This window comes from Rutilus rutilus (assembly GCF_951802725.1).
Source record: "Rutilus rutilus genome assembly, chromosome: 5".
Classification (NCBI taxonomy): domain Eukaryota; kingdom Metazoa; phylum Chordata; class Actinopteri; order Cypriniformes; family Leuciscidae; genus Rutilus; species Rutilus rutilus.
Genome location: NC_140213.1, coordinates 35,528,623 through 35,546,150, shown reverse-complemented (window position 1 = coordinate 35,546,150; position 17,528 = coordinate 35,528,623). Strand labels below are relative to the sequence as shown.

Here is a 17,528-nt window from a genome sequence, read left to right as displayed (position 1 = left end):
ATATTTGCGCTTGACCTTTCATCGCATTGTGTGTATCCCTGCATTGGCTTGCAAGAAGTGGGCCTAATCAATAAATGAATCATTTTGTTATCCAGTTCATTGACCCGTATACTAAAGAGCTATAGCCCAATTAAATGGACATTTCTAGTTGGCTAACAGTACAGGGAGATTGATAGATTTGTTTTGTAAAATTTAAATTGAGCCTGATTCAGACAGGATTTCTGGTAAGAGTACTTCCTGTTTCCTGGTTACTGTTTATATTAGTTGTATTTATGAAGCCTTGCCAGTGCTGCATTCTCCTGTGCATGTTACCTTCCCTGATCATTATACCATTCAAAAATTTGGGCTCAGTAAAAAAAAAAAAAAAAGTTTTTGAAAGGAAATAATACTTTTTATTTAGAAGGAAACATTAATTTGATCAGAAGTGACTGTAAAGACACTGTTACAAAACAATATATATTTCATATAAATGCTATTCTTTTGAACTTTATATTCATAGAAAGAATACTGAAAAATAGATAACTAATGGGTTCCACAAAAAAACGTTTCAACATTAATAATAAGAAATGTTTCTTGAGCACCAAATCAGCATATTAGAATGATTTCTGAAGGACCATGGGACACTGAAATTATGGAATATTCCCTGGAATAACCAGCTTGACCTTTACAGGAGTAAATTATATTTTAATATATTTTGAAATACAAAATAGTTATACTGTTTTTACTGTATTTTTGATCAAATAAATGCATCCTTGGTGAGCATGAAGGCCCCTTCACACCAAGAACGATAACTACAAAGATAAATATATTAGCATCCAGACTAGTGGATGATATCGTTCTGTTTATTGTAAGCGCGTGCTTGTCTGTCACTTTAAATGATCAAGCTCGTTACAGCAGGATGGATTCTGATTGGCTGTCAATGTTTTTATCGCTCATCAGCTGGATAAAATCGTCCAACGATATCGTTTCTCTGTGCCATTGTCGTTATAGCTGTGGTGTGAAATATTATTTAATATTGAGAACGATTTTTAGAACTAGGCCTATATTGTTATCGTTATCGTTATCTTTAAAGTTATTTCCTTGGTGTGAACGGGCCTTTTCTTTCAAAAATACTAAAACATTTTATTGAGCCCAAACTTTTGAACAGGTGTGTATGGCTACGTTTTTTTTTTTTGGTTTTTTTTTTTTTTTGGTTTTCTAACACTACAAATAAAATACATCCGTTTTGTGGTGAATTCAGTTAAATTGGCAGGTCAAGTACAAATCTGCACTAAAATAAAGAATCTTTTTTGATTTTGCAGGTTAATTTCTTTCTATCCTGAACTTGAGGTGTTTTCCAGACTAGCCTACCAATTTGCATCTCTGAAAAGAAACCTTCATAAAGCTCTAGCACATTCAAGAATCCAACCCACAACTGAACATATAATCAGCGAATGATGGGATGCTCTTGTTCTAAAGAAGAGTGTATTATTTTATAAACGTAAAAATATTGCTGTTTTCAAATATCTCCAGGACTTTCAACATTTGTGGTCAAAGAGCATATGAAAACATTGCATGTTGGATTGTTGGGTACAGTGTTGGTGATGGCGACCCTACTATTGGCCCGCAGGTTAGTGACAATTGGACCACTGAGCCAGGTTTGGAGCGCATCTTGTTAGCTCATGACAATGGCAGCACTGTGCCAGAGCCTGAATGGTTCACAGGAACATTGCGAAGTGACCCATTCACTCACTCAATGGGCGCCCCTTTCTCGCCCCAGTAAAATCCCATCTTCCTCTTCCCTGCTAGACTCAACCGAACTAACTAGCAATTCCTGTAAACCATTCTCTCATACCATCTTCATGTCATTGCACTAGATTTAGTGTACCTTTAGAAAATGTAAATAAAGGTGTTTGTATTTAAACAAATTTAACAAATTTCCTTTTGCCAACACCTCTCAGGCATCAGAAAGCAAGCCATAGGGCAAAACAGCAGAACTTTGTGTGAGCCCTGCTCTCCATTTGGGTTCTTCATGTTAATGAAAGGTTAACAGAACACTGTGTTTGTTCTCATCAGACTCCTCCACTTGCTTGATGTAGAGTAATTGGCAATCAAAATAGATTTGTAGCCGCTAGCCAATGTATTATGTAATGTACATGACTCATTTGGTGACTGTAAGATTCAGTTACCAAAATCTTAGAGTCATATTTTAAAAGAAATGAATGCTTAATACTTTTTTGAGCAAAGATGCATTAAGTTGATCAAAAGTGACAGTAAAGACTTTCATATTGTAAAAAAAAAAATGCTGTTTTTTTTACTTTCTATTCAGAAGCTGAAAATTTAGCTTTGCGATCACACAAATAAATGACATGTATTCTAATATATTTTAAACAGTTATTTTAAATTGCGATGATATATGGAAGTTTACGGTATTTTTGATCATAAGAGACTTCTTTCAAAAACGTTAAAAAAATGTTATCGACCCTTGACTTTTTAACAATAGTGTACATTTCTCTTTTGTAATAATTATCCAAAAACAATCATCACATGAATGCAGTAATGTGTGTGGGGTATGAAATACGCTTGAACTGGGAGGCCTCTGGAATGCAGGAAGGATCCGAGCAGAATAGCTGGCACTGACTTCCTTGTGAACAAGATGCCAAAGAATCTTCAGAAACATGTCTACACACACGCACACATTCTTTCTCTCAAACACACATTACATTCTGTATTACAGCGAGCTGCACAAACGCAAGCAAGCGACGCTGGAGTTGTCAGAACACGTAAGCAACTCAAAGCTCCACAAACAGGCAAGGCAAGGGAGATAAAGATAAGGACTAGCCTGTCTGACTAGTGCTTGTGTGGCTTAAACATGAAATTCTTGTTGACAAGATCAATACAATGCCCGTTTCCCAGTGTCAGGAGAGACTAATTAACATTCACATCTAATTTATCTCATTAAAGTCGTCCCCAAAGTCACTCAGCAACACCTGCTACAGTACTCAAGCTATTCGAGCGAAGATCTGTAACAAACACACAGTTCATCAAGGTGCAGGTTTTTTTAGTATGTTGCAAAGCAGTTGCAAGGTGGTTTCTTGCTCCAAGTAAAAACAAAAAGCCCACCCACAACTATAAATACACTTATGTGAACAGATATTCAAATTCAATACTATTTTGTCAAAATTAAATAAATATAAAACACTAAAAACATACCTGCTTTCACTGACAAGTCTTAAAGGAGAACTCCGGTCAATTTTAACATTGAGCTCATTTTTTTGTATATTTGGAGTGCTGTCAGTACAGAGAACAACGACAAAAATCGGTGTTGCCTACACCGAGTTATCCTCTTTTTAAAATTTGCACCCTGTTGACTTCAATGGGGCAAGTTTTAAACCTGCTTTTAGGCTCTTAACATCCTTGATGTGTCATTACAAGTGCACAGGTCATGTGAGTGATTCCTTCGGAGTGAACGCGGGTGAATCTGACTGCAGTAGATGTGAATGATATTAATAAAAATGATGTTTATTCAGCCAGCGCACATACCTGTATTTACATCGTGTTTTCGGTCGAAGTCCACAGTAGTCGATTGTCGAGTTCACGCGCATAGGTTTAGTACCTATGATCACGCGCGTGAACTCGACAATCGACTACTGTGGAGAGACCCTAATGCATGTTTGAGCTGTTTTAACTTAAAGAAACTTGCTCTGACTTTAAATATATATGTGCCATTGTTTTGTCTCAAGATGCACACCAGTAATGTTTTTTCTACTTAAATATCCTAATTGAACCAAGGCCTAATCCTGGTTTAGTCTAAGCCCTGTTTGTGCAACCAAGCCTAATGGCCGGTTTTACAGACGAGGCTTAAGCCTAGTCCCAGACTAAAATGCATGTTTGAGTTGTTTTAACTGAAAGAAACTTACTCTGACATATCTTAAAATATGTCAGTGCCATTCTTTTGTCTCAAGATTTACATGGGTAATGTTTTTTTTCTAAGGCACATTTATAAAAGCTACTTAAATGTCCTAATTGAACTAAGGCCTAATCCTTGCTTAATCTAAACCCTGTCTGTAAAACCAGGCCTAAATGTTTTAAATGTTAAAAGTGAAAATTCTAAATATTTTTGTTAAAACTATGATTAAACGTATTCATTTCTTTAATCAAATAGTAATAAAGAAAAATAGTAACACTTTAGTTTAAGGTCCAATTCTCACTATTAATTAGTTGCTTATTAGCATGAATATTTCTAGGATATTTGCTGTTTATTTATAAAGCACATACTAATGCCTTATTCTGCATGACAATTTTCTACATCCCTCAATCCAATACCTAAACTTAACAACCATAACTATTAATAAACAAAAATTAGGTGTTTATTGAGGCAAAAGTGTTAGTTAATAGTTAGTTAAAAGTGAGAATTGGACCCTAAGATAAAGAGTGACTGAAAAATATTGTGATTTTTTTTTTATGCATTTAAAAAGTAAATGCACATCTCTCCTATCGTTCATGTCTAGCACAACCAGTACATGCCAAACTTGGGCTTAGCAATACTTATTAGGTCTACTGACCCAATTTAACCAACTATTAACACAACACGAACACACATATCTTCCACAGGCCCCAGTTTCAGCGTCTACATTCCTGCCTCACGTCTTTCTGTGCTACCAAAACTCAGCGTCATAAAAGCAGCCTGGAAGAAGCTTATAGATTATGGATTAAGCAATTATGCAGTTGGGATCACATCTGTTGGACTAAACGCAAGGCAGGGAGAGTAAGAAGAAGGACGAGGGGAGGAGAAAAGAAGAAAAGAGGTTACAACTGAGGGGGAAAGGGGGGTGGGAAATGTTTTTGGGGGGAGAGGAGAGACCATTATTGACATGCTTTGGAGCAGAGCAGCTTGGCCGCAGCGGTGGCCATGACAACCCCTGGGACTCCCCCATATGCCCCCTGGGATTGTTAGGATTCGCGCAGAGGAGCAGTGCCGTGCCAAGCTGCTTGCATTAGCGGGGCAGAGGCCAACCCACAGCACAATAACGTCAAAGAGTATCGCAAACAAAGCAAAATATAACACACATGGACAAGTCTTGAAAAAACAAATTTTATTCTGACATGATTGCTTTTGTGACCATCATATTTTTTTTGTCTTGGCTCGGGAGGCATTTTTATCGTAAAGGAAGAACCACAGATTGAATTTTTTAAATGTAAATAAAACCTACTTAAAAAACAAAAAAAACAAAAAAAAAGACAACATTTTTGGGTATTTTAATGTAATCCAAAATGAAGGCTACACTAGAGAAATGGCTGCTCCGTGGTTGGGTGGAGAGAAACAGCCAATCACAGCTACAGAATCCTTTAAGACTCCACCCCCTGCATGCAAGTTAGCCAGTCACAGTGCAGTGTCTGCAAACACACACATACACAAATGCACACATTCCATGATGTCTTGCTCTCCATGGGAGATTGAGACAGTAAACACAGTGGTCTGTTTTAGAGGAGTCAGCAGGGAGATGAAGATTCATAAAACAATGCTGGACTCATATGCCCTCCATTGATTATGGAAGCGTATCACAGTGATGACAACTCTGAGCCAAGACAGCATCCTCAGAAACTCTGATTACGGTTACAAAAATGCCCCAAAAAAAAAAAAAAAAAAAGATAACCCTCATAGCACTAGCAGAGATGACATTGAGATGATGCACAATACAGTAGATAAATCAACCATGCCCAGACTGGCAATAGGGGTGAGGTATGTATATTTGCGTTTGTCTGTGTGTGTATGTTTGTCTGTGTGTGCGCATGTGTACAAGATGACGTTTTCCCCTTCTTTCTGATTCCAACCCTATGGAAACCCATCCCCAAGTTCTATTCGGCCTGGGCGTCGTAGTTGGCCCCGCCGGCCTTCTTCAGCTCATTGCGGAGGTAGTCTTCCTCCAGCTCCCGGGGATCGCTGATCATAAACTCCTTGGCAAAGTTCTGCATGGAAAAAGGACAGCAAACACACTATGAGCGATTGGAGGGACAGGACTTGAGATTGTTTGCATGAGCGCACCGATTTGTTTACAGTGAAAATGAACATTGTTATCTGCGCGTCTGGGTGTGTCAAATTTTGTAAATCTGAGTCGGAAAATTTGCATATGGCGTGAGGGATGGCTTAAGAGAAAATGAAAAAACCCACCTGCACGATGTCTTTTACCAGTGTCTTGTCAGTGCTAATCTTAGCTCTTTGCAGTCCGCTGATGTTCTCGCCAATCCAGGTGATGAGGGTGAACTTGGCACGCTTGCTCATGGCATCGCCCGTCGTGATCCTCACGAAACCAAAGAGACGGGCGTCATCTGAGAGTCAGAGAGAAAGCAAGGAGGAACCTTAATAAGGAGGATGCCGTGCCATTTTCTTGAATATTGTTTGTTTCTTTTAGGACTGTCAATTGATTAAAAAATATTAATCAAATTAAATACATAATTAGATTTGCCACAAACATGTCAAAATTGGTTGAGAAAAGCCTTAGAGGCCTTTTCTCACCTTATTGGTTGAGAAAAGCCTTTGTGGCAAATTTAATTATGTATTTAATTTGTATTAAGATAAGTCAGACCTTATCCTGGCAGACAAGAACAATATTGAATATACACACAAAAAGTGGTTTTAGACATCAATATTCTATTTTGAATTAGGTCAGTTTTTCTACAACAGACCTATTTGCCACAAATTAAAATTCCACACGATTATTTCCACAATTAAAAAGCCCAGCAAAATGAACAATTACAACAGAATAACAAGACCACATACAATGAAAAAAATATATAGATTTATAAAAAATAAAATAAAAATAAACCTATTTGAGTTTGATTTCATGTTGACTTTAATATTAACATTAAATGTGCTTCTTTAATGTCTCTCTAGTTTAGCTGAACTTTGTCTGTTAAATAACAAGGAAGAGCTTAGATTCAAATAAACACTATCCCCATTGTAGCAAGTGTTTTGAATCTACACTATTGCATTGTTTTCTTTTCCAGAGAAAGAAGTCACAACATAAAACGTAATCTGAGAGCATCACGTGCGAGTGGAGGACAAGGCTGAGAAATTTAAGCTCTATGACATCACATGACACGAAAAACAAGGAACAGAGTAAGTGGGTGAGGAAAGGAGGTGATCTAGTTTACCGATAAGGGTACCGATTATCTATTGATAAGGGTGTAATAATTCATCGGTAACACTCCCAGTCTCTCACAGCTTAACAGCTGGCCACTTCCTCCCAAATGTGCTACAACTGCATTGCAGTGGCACTAGGACAAGATTCAAAGATTACATCAATTGCTCCTAACTCTGGCGTGCCTCTGTTTAGACACGGACAGTATCAGAGATAGCATTATACGGAAGAAAGCACTTACTAAACCATTTATTCACATAATAATGATACACACCTTTGCACTTTGCTCTCTATGTATCTGTGAATATAGTTCTGCAGAAACTCCTGCTTATCCCTAAGTATAACAATAAATGTACATACATACATTATATTATATTATATTATATATATATTTATATACACACACACATACACACATTATATATATATATATATATATATATATATATATATATATATATATATATATATATACACACACACACACACACGTATATCTATCAGGGCTGCACTATTATGACAAAAATCATAATTGTCGATTATTCCCTTGAATTGTAATCAATTACAATTACCACAATTTACATTGAATGATGTTTTGAATAGTTTGGCCATGGGACCCACATTTCCCCATGGTCATCAAGCCGCGACCCACCTTTTTAGGAATTATATAGGCCTATTATAATACATTTGTTTACACAAAAATTGTTGACACACAGAAGTAGGCTACTGTCCCCCTTTACTTAATATACAAATAAATTGTAAGAATATGACTAATAGGCTACTGATAAATAAACAGTAGGCCTACGAGTTTAAGCTATTTAAATAGCAGTCCCAAACTAGTTTTTGTTAATACAATCTTGGTATGAGCCACCACAGTCATTTAAAAATATACTAACCAATAAGTGGCATTATGGGGTTATGGAAACAACAGTTACCATGGTGATACACAATACTTACAAGAACTGTTAAAGTGAGTGCAGGCTACGAGCGCAGTATATCAACTGACAGGACATGACATTTAGTTTTTCTGAGGTGAGAGACTTTTCATTTAGTAGGCCTATCAAGTTATGAAAATAACGATAGAATAATGACACTGACATATAGCCTGACAACATCTCATCTGACCGAAAATACTGAATCTGGACAACGCGTTTTTTTTTTTTTCTAATTTAAAACATAACGACGTTGCATGCTTGTAGTTTATTTTGCGCTGTATATAAAATTAAGCGATACAGCGCGCTCCGCAGCATTTGCGCGTGCAGGTGAAGAGTGCGCGCTACTGCAGTTTAGCGGCTTACAGGACAGGAAAGTCCGTTTTTCTTAGAGACTTTTTATTTCAGCATACACTTGCGTCTCTGGTAGTTCCTATTGTGCTGGGTTCTCTGAAGTAGTCGTGGTTTGCCTCTCACAACGTAACATGCTCAAAACACACCATGCAGAATAATGTAAGCGGCTTTTTTTTTTGTAATCGCGGTTTTGAACGATTACGTAATCGTGGCATCCGTGATCGTAATCGCGATTAGAAATTCGATTAATTGTGCAGTCCTAAAATTTTTTTAAATTGTTATATATATATATATATATATATATATATATATATATATATATATATATATATATACACACACACACACACATACATATACAGTAGCCTACATATAACTTGATTAAACAAACTCAGACAGATAGACAGCCAGACACGTTAGACAGATAGATTGACTTTCCTGGAAAACCAATGCCACGTGAATTCCCTTGGTACTACTTGAGACTGACAATATCTGGTTTTCTGTTGTTGATTAACTAGGCTTAAGGTTTAAGAAGCTAAGTCAGGGAACCATGGGTAATACTGTCAGTTGTATTTGGCACATTGACTGTTTCAAGAGCAAAGTGGATGGTGAATCGAAGTCACATTATAGAGACCTCTGCTGTATTTCAATAGAACTGAAACCTTAAACAAACCGCATTTAGGAAGTGAGCAGTGCTCATGAGTCAACATGCTAACAGTCAACAGTGGGAAAGCATGGACTCTAGTAATAAAAAAAATGTGGCAATGATTCCATGCACTTTTACTTCCTCATGCGTACGCAGGGCATTTCTTAAGACCTCACTTCCAGAAAGTCAGTGTATTTGTGCTGACTACTACATGTGCTCTCTATACTTCCAGTCTGCCAGGCTATGATGATGCAGCAAAAAGAAATATTTAAAATACTAAACTTGTTAGACATCACCTAAAACTCAAGCTTTATATATAATGATATACAAAATTTATTATTTTATTAATGTGACCCGCTCTATAATTTTTAGCCACTTTGACCCAAAAACCCATTTTGAGTTTATGCACTACAGTAAAAAGCAAAGTTTAACATGAAAAATGAAGCAGAACACAAATGTAAGCAATGAAAAATCATATTCTTCACCAAGAGATTCACTATCACATAAAACCACATAATAAAGTTAGGATAACTCATTATGCTACTGACATACACTTTATGATACCTCTTAATAAAGCAGCAATCTTTTCATATTGTCCTGTCTACAACAGCTTTTTAGAGGGGATTGCAATGCTCATATACATAAAAGATTCTCCAACTACTCAAGAACCTACAACAAATATTTTTATTGCTGGATAAAACAGTTTAAGGGCAGCAGCTACAGCACAAATCACTTTTCTGTTTGGATTTAAAACATAAGTACACGTCATGACTAAAGTTGTGACGAAGTATTCTCCAGCAAAAGAGCTTATTGTAACATGACACTGCTCCATTAAGGAAGACATACTTGATCATCTGTCAGAGCACAATGGCAGAAGCCAAGCTATTGCAACACTTGTACAAGTTTACATCTGCTAATGGCTACACATCGACTCATGGAGACTGAACTGAGCACCACACCCAAATCTCTGTTCATTAAGGATGACAGAATGAGAGGCAAGAAATGACATCATTTCATTTATCTCTGTGGAGCTAGACAGTTATTTACAGTTATAAAAAATAATTCATGCAGTATAGTATACTAATTCACTGTAGCTCGTTAGATCCCCAAAACCACATTAAATTAGGTATCAAGCTGAATCTAATGAGTTCTGCTGATTAATCGATTACTAATACAAATGTGTTTGCATTTAATAAAAAAACTCTCATTAAACATCTCACTAGTAGCTCGCCCTCTTGCCATGTCATCTAGGACAAATACAAAGCCATATTTGGTATGGTCTACCTTGGAATATAAATTACTTCCTAACATGTGATATGTAGAACTTAAAGTGACAGTGCACCCCAAAATGAAACCTCTGTCATAATTTACTCACAGTCATGTTTTTTTTCAAACCTGTAAGAGTTTTTTTTTCCTTCTGTGAAACTCAAAAGGTAAGGCTAGAGCCTGTAAGACTCAGTCACCATTCACTTTCATTGCATCTTTTTTTATTGTAAGTGAATGGTGACTGAGTCAACCCCTAATAAGGAAGAAAGGAAGTCATTAGGTTTGGAACAACATGTGGTGAGTAAATTATATTTGATTGAACTTTCATTTTTTGGGGGTGAGCTATCCCCTTAACAACTGATTTAGTAATTAATTGCAGCTGCGTTTAAAAATACCTTAAAGTCCTCCCAACATAAAGCAGGTAAATAAGAAAATGACCTCACCTGTACACTGACTCTTGAATTCTTCGTAGTCGGAGCCGTGACCAGCTGGTACAATAGTAGATCCGTCATACTTAAAAGATGCCCTTTAAACAGAAAATGTATATTTTAACTGTTGCCAAAACGATGGATGAGTCTCAAATTTTAGCAAGCAGCCTACCTAGACATTTTTTGAGGAAATGCTGCTTAGTTTCTAGGGTGCAGACTACATTTTGAGACACTGCCCCTGGGTTAAAAGACCCATCCCTACATGTTGCACCACATACATTCATGTCAATTAAAAACTGCGTTAAACGGTATCATTTGATATCTGAAATTATTGAAACAATGTAACGAGTTTCGTCAGCACGCGCCAAACAGCACATATCTGGATGTGCAAACAAATCAAGGCTTCACTCACCAGCATATATCTGAGCCGTCGTCTCGCACCAGATTGTATGCTTCTCTGCAAGCCTCTTTGTCAATTCGCGTTGCCATTTCGACGATGCAAAGGAAGATAATGTAACTAAATGCAGAACAAAGCCGGGGGAATGAGAGAAATCGCAGATAAATCCCAAAGTGTGGCAGAGGTTGCTGCTGGTGGGACAGGGAGGTCTCTTCTCTCAATGGGATGGAGAGGCAACTAAACTAATTTCACGACTCGATTCATTTCCTATTGCCTCTTAATGGGCGTTAGTGATATTTGTCTGTCAGGTTGCTGTTCCAGTGAATCAGAGAGCTTTTCACCTCCTAATGGCCAACCTGGGTATTGAGCTACATTAAATCCACCCAGTTCTGTTCTGTCATAACATTTGGTCTGAGTTACTCTGCCATCTTGTGGACCTGGGTTCACTTCATCCTGCTCTTTTCGGTACTATTTGGATTAGGCTACAACGAGAAATACTATAGGTAATGGCAGCAATAAATGTAAAATTAAACCCGAAAATAAAACATAACATAAAATATTAATATAAAAATAAAAGTTTACAATTATTTGCATGGTTACAATAAGCATATCCCTTCCCTTGAAATTCTCATTCATAATAGAATTAATTTCAAAACAACATGCCTAGGCCTATTTATCATGTTGCATAGCCTACACACTTAAAATGATAGATAGATGGATGGATGGACGGAGTAGTAGTAGTATGTAGACAGTACAGTCTGAATTTCTTCAGGGCGAAATTGAGCACAAAAAAAACTTTTATTTTGAAATAAAGGTCAACACGGAAGAGAGAACTCAGCTTCACTGTGCCACGGTCAAAACTTGTTTATAGTCACGCACGGGTATTTAACTAGTAGTTAATACGGATAAAGAATGGAAAAATGGTAAAATAATATCTGCATTTGACTGTACGGTTGTTGTCTAAGATGCATCGATAAAATATGTAAAATTAAATTGAATATCAGTGAAACGTAGTCACGAGTTATTGTGCATGTGTAAATACCACTTTCCTTTTGTATTCAGCCTTTGTCTTTTTTACTTTGTCTGTTCCTGTTTTGAGCGTTATATAATTGTTTTATACATGGTTACATTTAATTACTCCCGATAATTGTTTCTTTTTTTTTTCTTTTCTTTTTTTTTAACGATATTTTGCAGAGAGTCCTATGGCAGGTGACACAATGGACACTGGAAAGCAATCTCGTCTTTCTCGTCCTCACAGAATAAGTGAATATTCAAAGGTATGCGTAACAGTAGTGTTGTTATGGTTAACTAAAATTATTAAAATCATTTTCGATGATTGAAATAAAACTGCAATAAAATATAACTTAAAAATCTTAAATGAAATAAGTTGAAGTTAAAAATGCCTAATGCCTACTTACTAAAATGCCTAAAACTGATATAAAAATAAATTCAAACTAAATAGAAACATAAAAAATTAATACTGAAGCTAAAATTAAAACAGAAAATATACAAATAAAAGCTAATTAAAATCTATAATAGTATAGAAATAATAATAAAATAACTGATGCACCACCCTGTCGTATTTTGTTTTTATAAATAATCATTTTTCAATAATAATTAAAATTCATAATATGAAATAAACATTTATTGTTACTCAATTATTGATTCTCAATGATTGCATTATGAATAAAAGCAATCCTTTTTTAATAGTAAATTAAAGGTTAAAGTTAATCGTCTGCTTTCACACGAAATGAAGACTCCTGTTATATCAGTCTGCTAGAAAACTTTTGTATTCTTCAAAGAGTGGGCCTTCTTATGAGTGCCACCATGATGGACCATGTTGACGTCACATGACTAGCTAACAAACCTCATGCACACGTGTCAGTATAAAGTCTTAAAACACTTGGATAATAATAACTGAGATAAGAAAAACTGCACGTTTTATATTTATCGAAACTTTTAAAAAGTCTGTTACAAGTGTCTTGAAACTATTATGAACTAACTAACTCTGATGCACAACAGGTGTATCGATGGGCTGACCAGGCTAACTACCTCCTTCAAGGGTTAAATGAGCAAAGACAGCATGGCCAGCTGTGTGATGTCGTTCTGGTGGCCGACGACCAGCGGATCCCTGCACATCGGGCTTTGCTTGCGGTGTCCAGCCCCTACTTCCAGGCGATGTTCACCCTGGGCATGCGAGAGGAACACGAGGCAGAGGTAGAGCTGGTGGGAGCCTCATACGTTGGTGTTAAAGCAGTTGTGGACTTCCTGTACAGCGGAGAGTTACCACTCGATGGTGGAAACATCGACTACGTCCTGGAAACGGCTCACTTGCTGCAGGTGTGGCGAGCTGTAGATTTCTGTTGCCAATATCTGGAGAAAGAGGTACGTGAGGACAACTACTTGTACCTTCAGGAGCTTGCCTTCCTTTATAGTCTTGACCGCCTGGATGCCTTCATAGACCGCTTTATTCTGGAGCATTTCACCACGCTTTCCGTCACATCCGAGTTCCTCCAAGACGTGCGGCTGCCCAAGCTTTGTGCTTACCTCGCAGATGAGCAGGTGCAGCACGAGAACGAGCAAGCTCTTCTGCAGGTCACCTTGCAGTGGTTGAGTCAAAGACCCGAACGTCTTGCGTTCTCCCAGCAGCTTCTCTCCAACATTCGCTTAGCTCTCATCCCGCCAGATGACCTCATAGGGCGCATATTGCCAGCCATACGTTCCCTGCTGCCTCCGGACGCAGGCTGTGAGGCATTAGTGGAGGAAGCAGTGGGCTACCACACGAGACTGAGCGCCCAACCTGTTCTCCAGACAACACGCACAGGCCTTCGAGGAGGTGTGGAGCGCCTGCTGTTGGTGGGAGGGGAGGTGTCTGAACGTGGAGAGGAGTTGAGTGCCGAGGTGTGCTGGCTGGATGAAGAAGCAGGAAAGTGGGTTGTCGAGACACAGCTGCCAGCTCAGAGGAGTCACCACTGCGTTGCAGTTTTGGGGGGATTTATCTTCACTGCAGGTGGGAGCTCCTCGCGGGACAATGGGGGAGATTCTGCAAGCAACTTGCTGTATCGATATGACCCCCGAAGCAACGTGTGGGTTAAGGTAATGAGCTTCACTCTGACAGTTTAAAAAGTCAGCCATGTTTAAGTTTCAACAGCAGGGCTCCAGACTATGGCTAATCACTCTTTATTTTCATATTTTTATTAATACATTTATTACTACATCATTTTGTCTCAAGAACAATGATTTACTGTCAAATGTGTACATTTATGGGATAAATAGAGAAGAAATGGTGAGAATTCTATTTGTGTGCTTGTGAAAGAAGTGTGTCTTTAGCTGCCTCTTGAAAAATGTCAGTGGTTTGGGTGGAAGTTGGCAGCTCATTCCACCAGAGAGGGTGAAAGTTTTGAAGAGTGACTTTGTGAAGGAACAACAAGACGTCGCTCATTCAGTGAACCTTAGCTGGTGGGAGAGAATTGAGGTAGGGAGGTCCTGATCCAGTGGTAGTTCTGAAAGCCCGTATTAAAGCCTTAAATTCGATTCTGGCCGCAATGGATTGAGAAGTGGTTAGTGGGAGGGATGCAGAGACCAGTGAGGAAAAGTGTGTAGGAGAGAGAACGGAGGATACGGCGAAAGGTGACCAGAGGAGGATTCAGTGGTGAGCATGAAGGCAAAGTGACCGAGAACTGGTGAAAGAAGTGGTCAGAAAGATGTAGTGAGGATGAGATCTATCTTTTTGCCCGCTTTGCGAGTCGCAGTGGTGTGTTCTCTTGTGAAGTCAAACAAGGCTAGAAGAGTTAGGAAATCAGTTTGTCTAGGTGGATGTTGAAGTCACCAAGAACTACACCAGCACGTCCAGCTCTTCCAGGAAGTTGCCTAGTTGACCTGGTGGGCGGTAGATGGCAATAAGATGAAGTTTGGCAGGATTAGTAACAGTGATGATGGCATGATATTCAAATGATGTGTAATTGCAGGCAAAAGCTCATTTGGACGAGGGGTGTGGGAGAAAGTGAAATTGGTGGAGAGTGAAGTCACAGTTATTACATGACCTTTAATTTTATAGATATAATAATATAGATGAAGATATAAAATGACAAATTAAGTGTTAATTAAAATAATAATAATTAGCAAGCATGAGACAAGTTGAGAATTGTACCAGAGTTTGAATGTTAATCCGAGTGTTTTGCTGATCTGCAGGGTGCCCCTATGAACCAGCGGCGTGTGGATTTCTATCTGGGAACCATGGGAGACTGTCTTATAGCCGTTGGGGGACGCAATGATAGCGGTGCTTTGTCTTCTGTTGAAGTGTACCATCCTGTTGAGGACTACTGGGCCTATGTTGCAGGATTGCCCAGGTTGGTTGAGTTTTTAAGTTTGCACCAGTTTATGTGGATATGTATTTTGAATCCACACTGTATACTGCTGTTCAAAAGTTTAGGGTCAGTAAGATTTTTTTTAAGTAAATTAATATTTGTATTTGACTTTTCTATTCATCAAAGAATTTTTAATAACATTTTTCGTGGTTTTCAAAAAACTATTAATCAGCACAACTGTTTTTCATCATTGATAATACATGTTTCTTGAGCAACAAATCAGCATATTTGAATAATTTCTGAAGGATCATGTGACAATGAAGACTGGAGTAATGATGCTGAAAATTCAGCTTTGCATCACAGGAATACATTACATTTTAAAATAGAAAATCAAATAAATGCAGACTTTTTCACACTGAATTCAATCGTACCGACACCAAATTTCTGAATGGTAGTGTACTTGGTACTGTCACAAATGAATAGCTTCTCACTCACGTTCATGTCATTTAATCACATTGGACTTTCTTTCCACTGTGGAACATAAACCTCACGCCACAAAAACAGTTTCTTTCCATTTGTTTTATGTAGATATTATTATATCTATAAAATTAAAGGTCCACATTACTCAGTCTACTATGCTGCACCTTCTTTTCTTTTGCACACATTACACTAATGTAAAGTTACAATTTAAAATAGTTGTCTATTTTTATTTATAATATTTTTATTCTTTGTTTTCTTATCATTTTTATGCACCTGTGCACCAGGACAAATTCCTTGTACATGTTGTACTTGGCAATAAAAGCTGATTCTGATTCTAAAGGTAATTTATTGGGGCTGACAAACTTTTGTGTAAATATTAACCAAAAAATACCATAAAAGTGGCTCAAATCTCATCCTTTCTCATGTTCAATTTAAAATAAAATGTCAAATGTTATTATTAAAACTTTTCTTTAAAAAACGTTTTTAATCGTCTTTCATAGATTCACATATGGTCATGCTGGGACTATTCTCAAGGGCATCGTCTACATCTCTGGGGGTCATGATTACCAGATCGGCCCGTACAGACGTGACATGCTAAGTTATGACCCTAAAACTGCAGACATGTGGACGGAACGACAGGCCATGATGTTGGCGCGAGGCTGGCACTCTATGGCGTCCCTGGTGGACAGAATCTATGTCATCGGGGGCAGTGATGACCATGAGGACAGCATGGAGCGTTTTGACGTGTTGGGAGTGGAGGCCTTTAACCCGCAGACTGATCAATGGACCAAGATAGCCCCTCTCAGGTACCCTAACAGTGAGGCAGGGGTGGCGGTCTTGGATGGAAAGATCTATGTACTGGGAGGGTACACCTGGGAGGCCATGGACTTTTCTCAGGGCACTCAAGTGTTTTGTCCAGACAAGGGCCAGTGGGTCTTGGGTCCAAATCTACCGAAGCACATCGCTGGAGCTTCGGCGTGTGTGTGCCTTGTCAGATCCCAGCAAACCAATAGTATAGAGGGTCATACCTCAGGACACACAGAGAGAGACAAACAGAATTCCAGCCAACAGCAACACAGGTGATTGTCTGGGGCACTTATTGGATTCAAAAAAGTGATCTGAAGAACACTTTCATGAGAGTATTGACTTTCTGAATGCAGGTTGACATAAGCTTGATGCCATTGGCTGCCTCTCAGATCCTTTTAAAAAGAGGTCAGCAAGAGATACTGTGATATGTTAGACTATGAATTGAAGTTGAAAAGCACAAACTAATATTGTAGTTTTTGTTACAAGCTTTTTTGGAGTTCTCAGTTACAATTAAAACATCCTGAAGTGACCATTTTACATGACTTTTTCGACCGTTTTTTTTTTGTGTGTGAAATTTTCATTTCATTTTATGATTCAGAAGTTTGGGGTCAGTAAGATTGTAAATATATATATAATAATTACTACTTTAATTCAGACCTAGAGAAATAAACTTTAATTGTTACAAAATATTTGTTTCAAATAAATGCTGGTCTTTTGAAATGTCTAATCATCAAAGAATGCTTGACTTATTTCAAAAATATATATTTTTAAATCTTACAGACCCCAAACT

At 37.8% G+C, this 17,528-nt stretch overlaps 2 protein-coding genes across 7 annotated transcripts; one reads left to right on the top strand and one right to left on the bottom strand.

Moving 5' to 3' along the window:
- Window positions 1–5,060: 5,060 nt before the first annotated feature.
- cotl1 (coactosin-like F-actin binding protein 1) lies at window positions 5,061–11,494 on the bottom strand. The gene is made up of 4 exons (XM_084409702.1): window positions 11,160–11,494; window positions 10,763–10,845; window positions 6,152–6,309; window positions 5,061–5,949 (listed from the first exon to the last, which is right to left on the bottom strand). Exons 1-4 carry the CDS (start codon window positions 11,234–11,236, stop codon window positions 5,839–5,841), a joined length of 429 nt encoding a protein of 142 aa, XP_084265828.1. The 5' UTR covers window positions 11,237–11,494; the 3' UTR covers window positions 5,061–5,838.
- On the top strand, window positions 10,275–17,275 carry klhl36 (kelch-like family member 36). 6 transcript variants are annotated; one of them, XM_084409700.1, is made up of 6 exons: window positions 10,374–10,740; window positions 12,339–12,421; window positions 13,167–14,240; window positions 15,336–15,493; window positions 16,216–16,271; window positions 16,432–17,275. In XM_084409700.1, exons 2-6 carry the CDS (start codon window positions 12,347–12,349, stop codon window positions 16,527–16,529), a joined length of 1,461 nt encoding a protein of 486 aa, XP_084265826.1. In that variant the 5' UTR covers window positions 10,374–10,740; window positions 12,339–12,346; the 3' UTR covers window positions 16,530–17,275. The 6 variants fall into 6 exon arrangements, with proteins under 6 accessions (XP_084265823.1, XP_084265821.1, XP_084265826.1 ...); XM_084409699.1 differs by lacking the exon at window positions 10,374–10,740 and adding an exon at window positions 11,959–12,067; XM_084409697.1 differs by lacking the exon at window positions 16,216–16,271 and having other exon boundaries at window positions 10,275–10,740.
- Window positions 17,276–17,528: the final 253 nt, after the last annotated feature.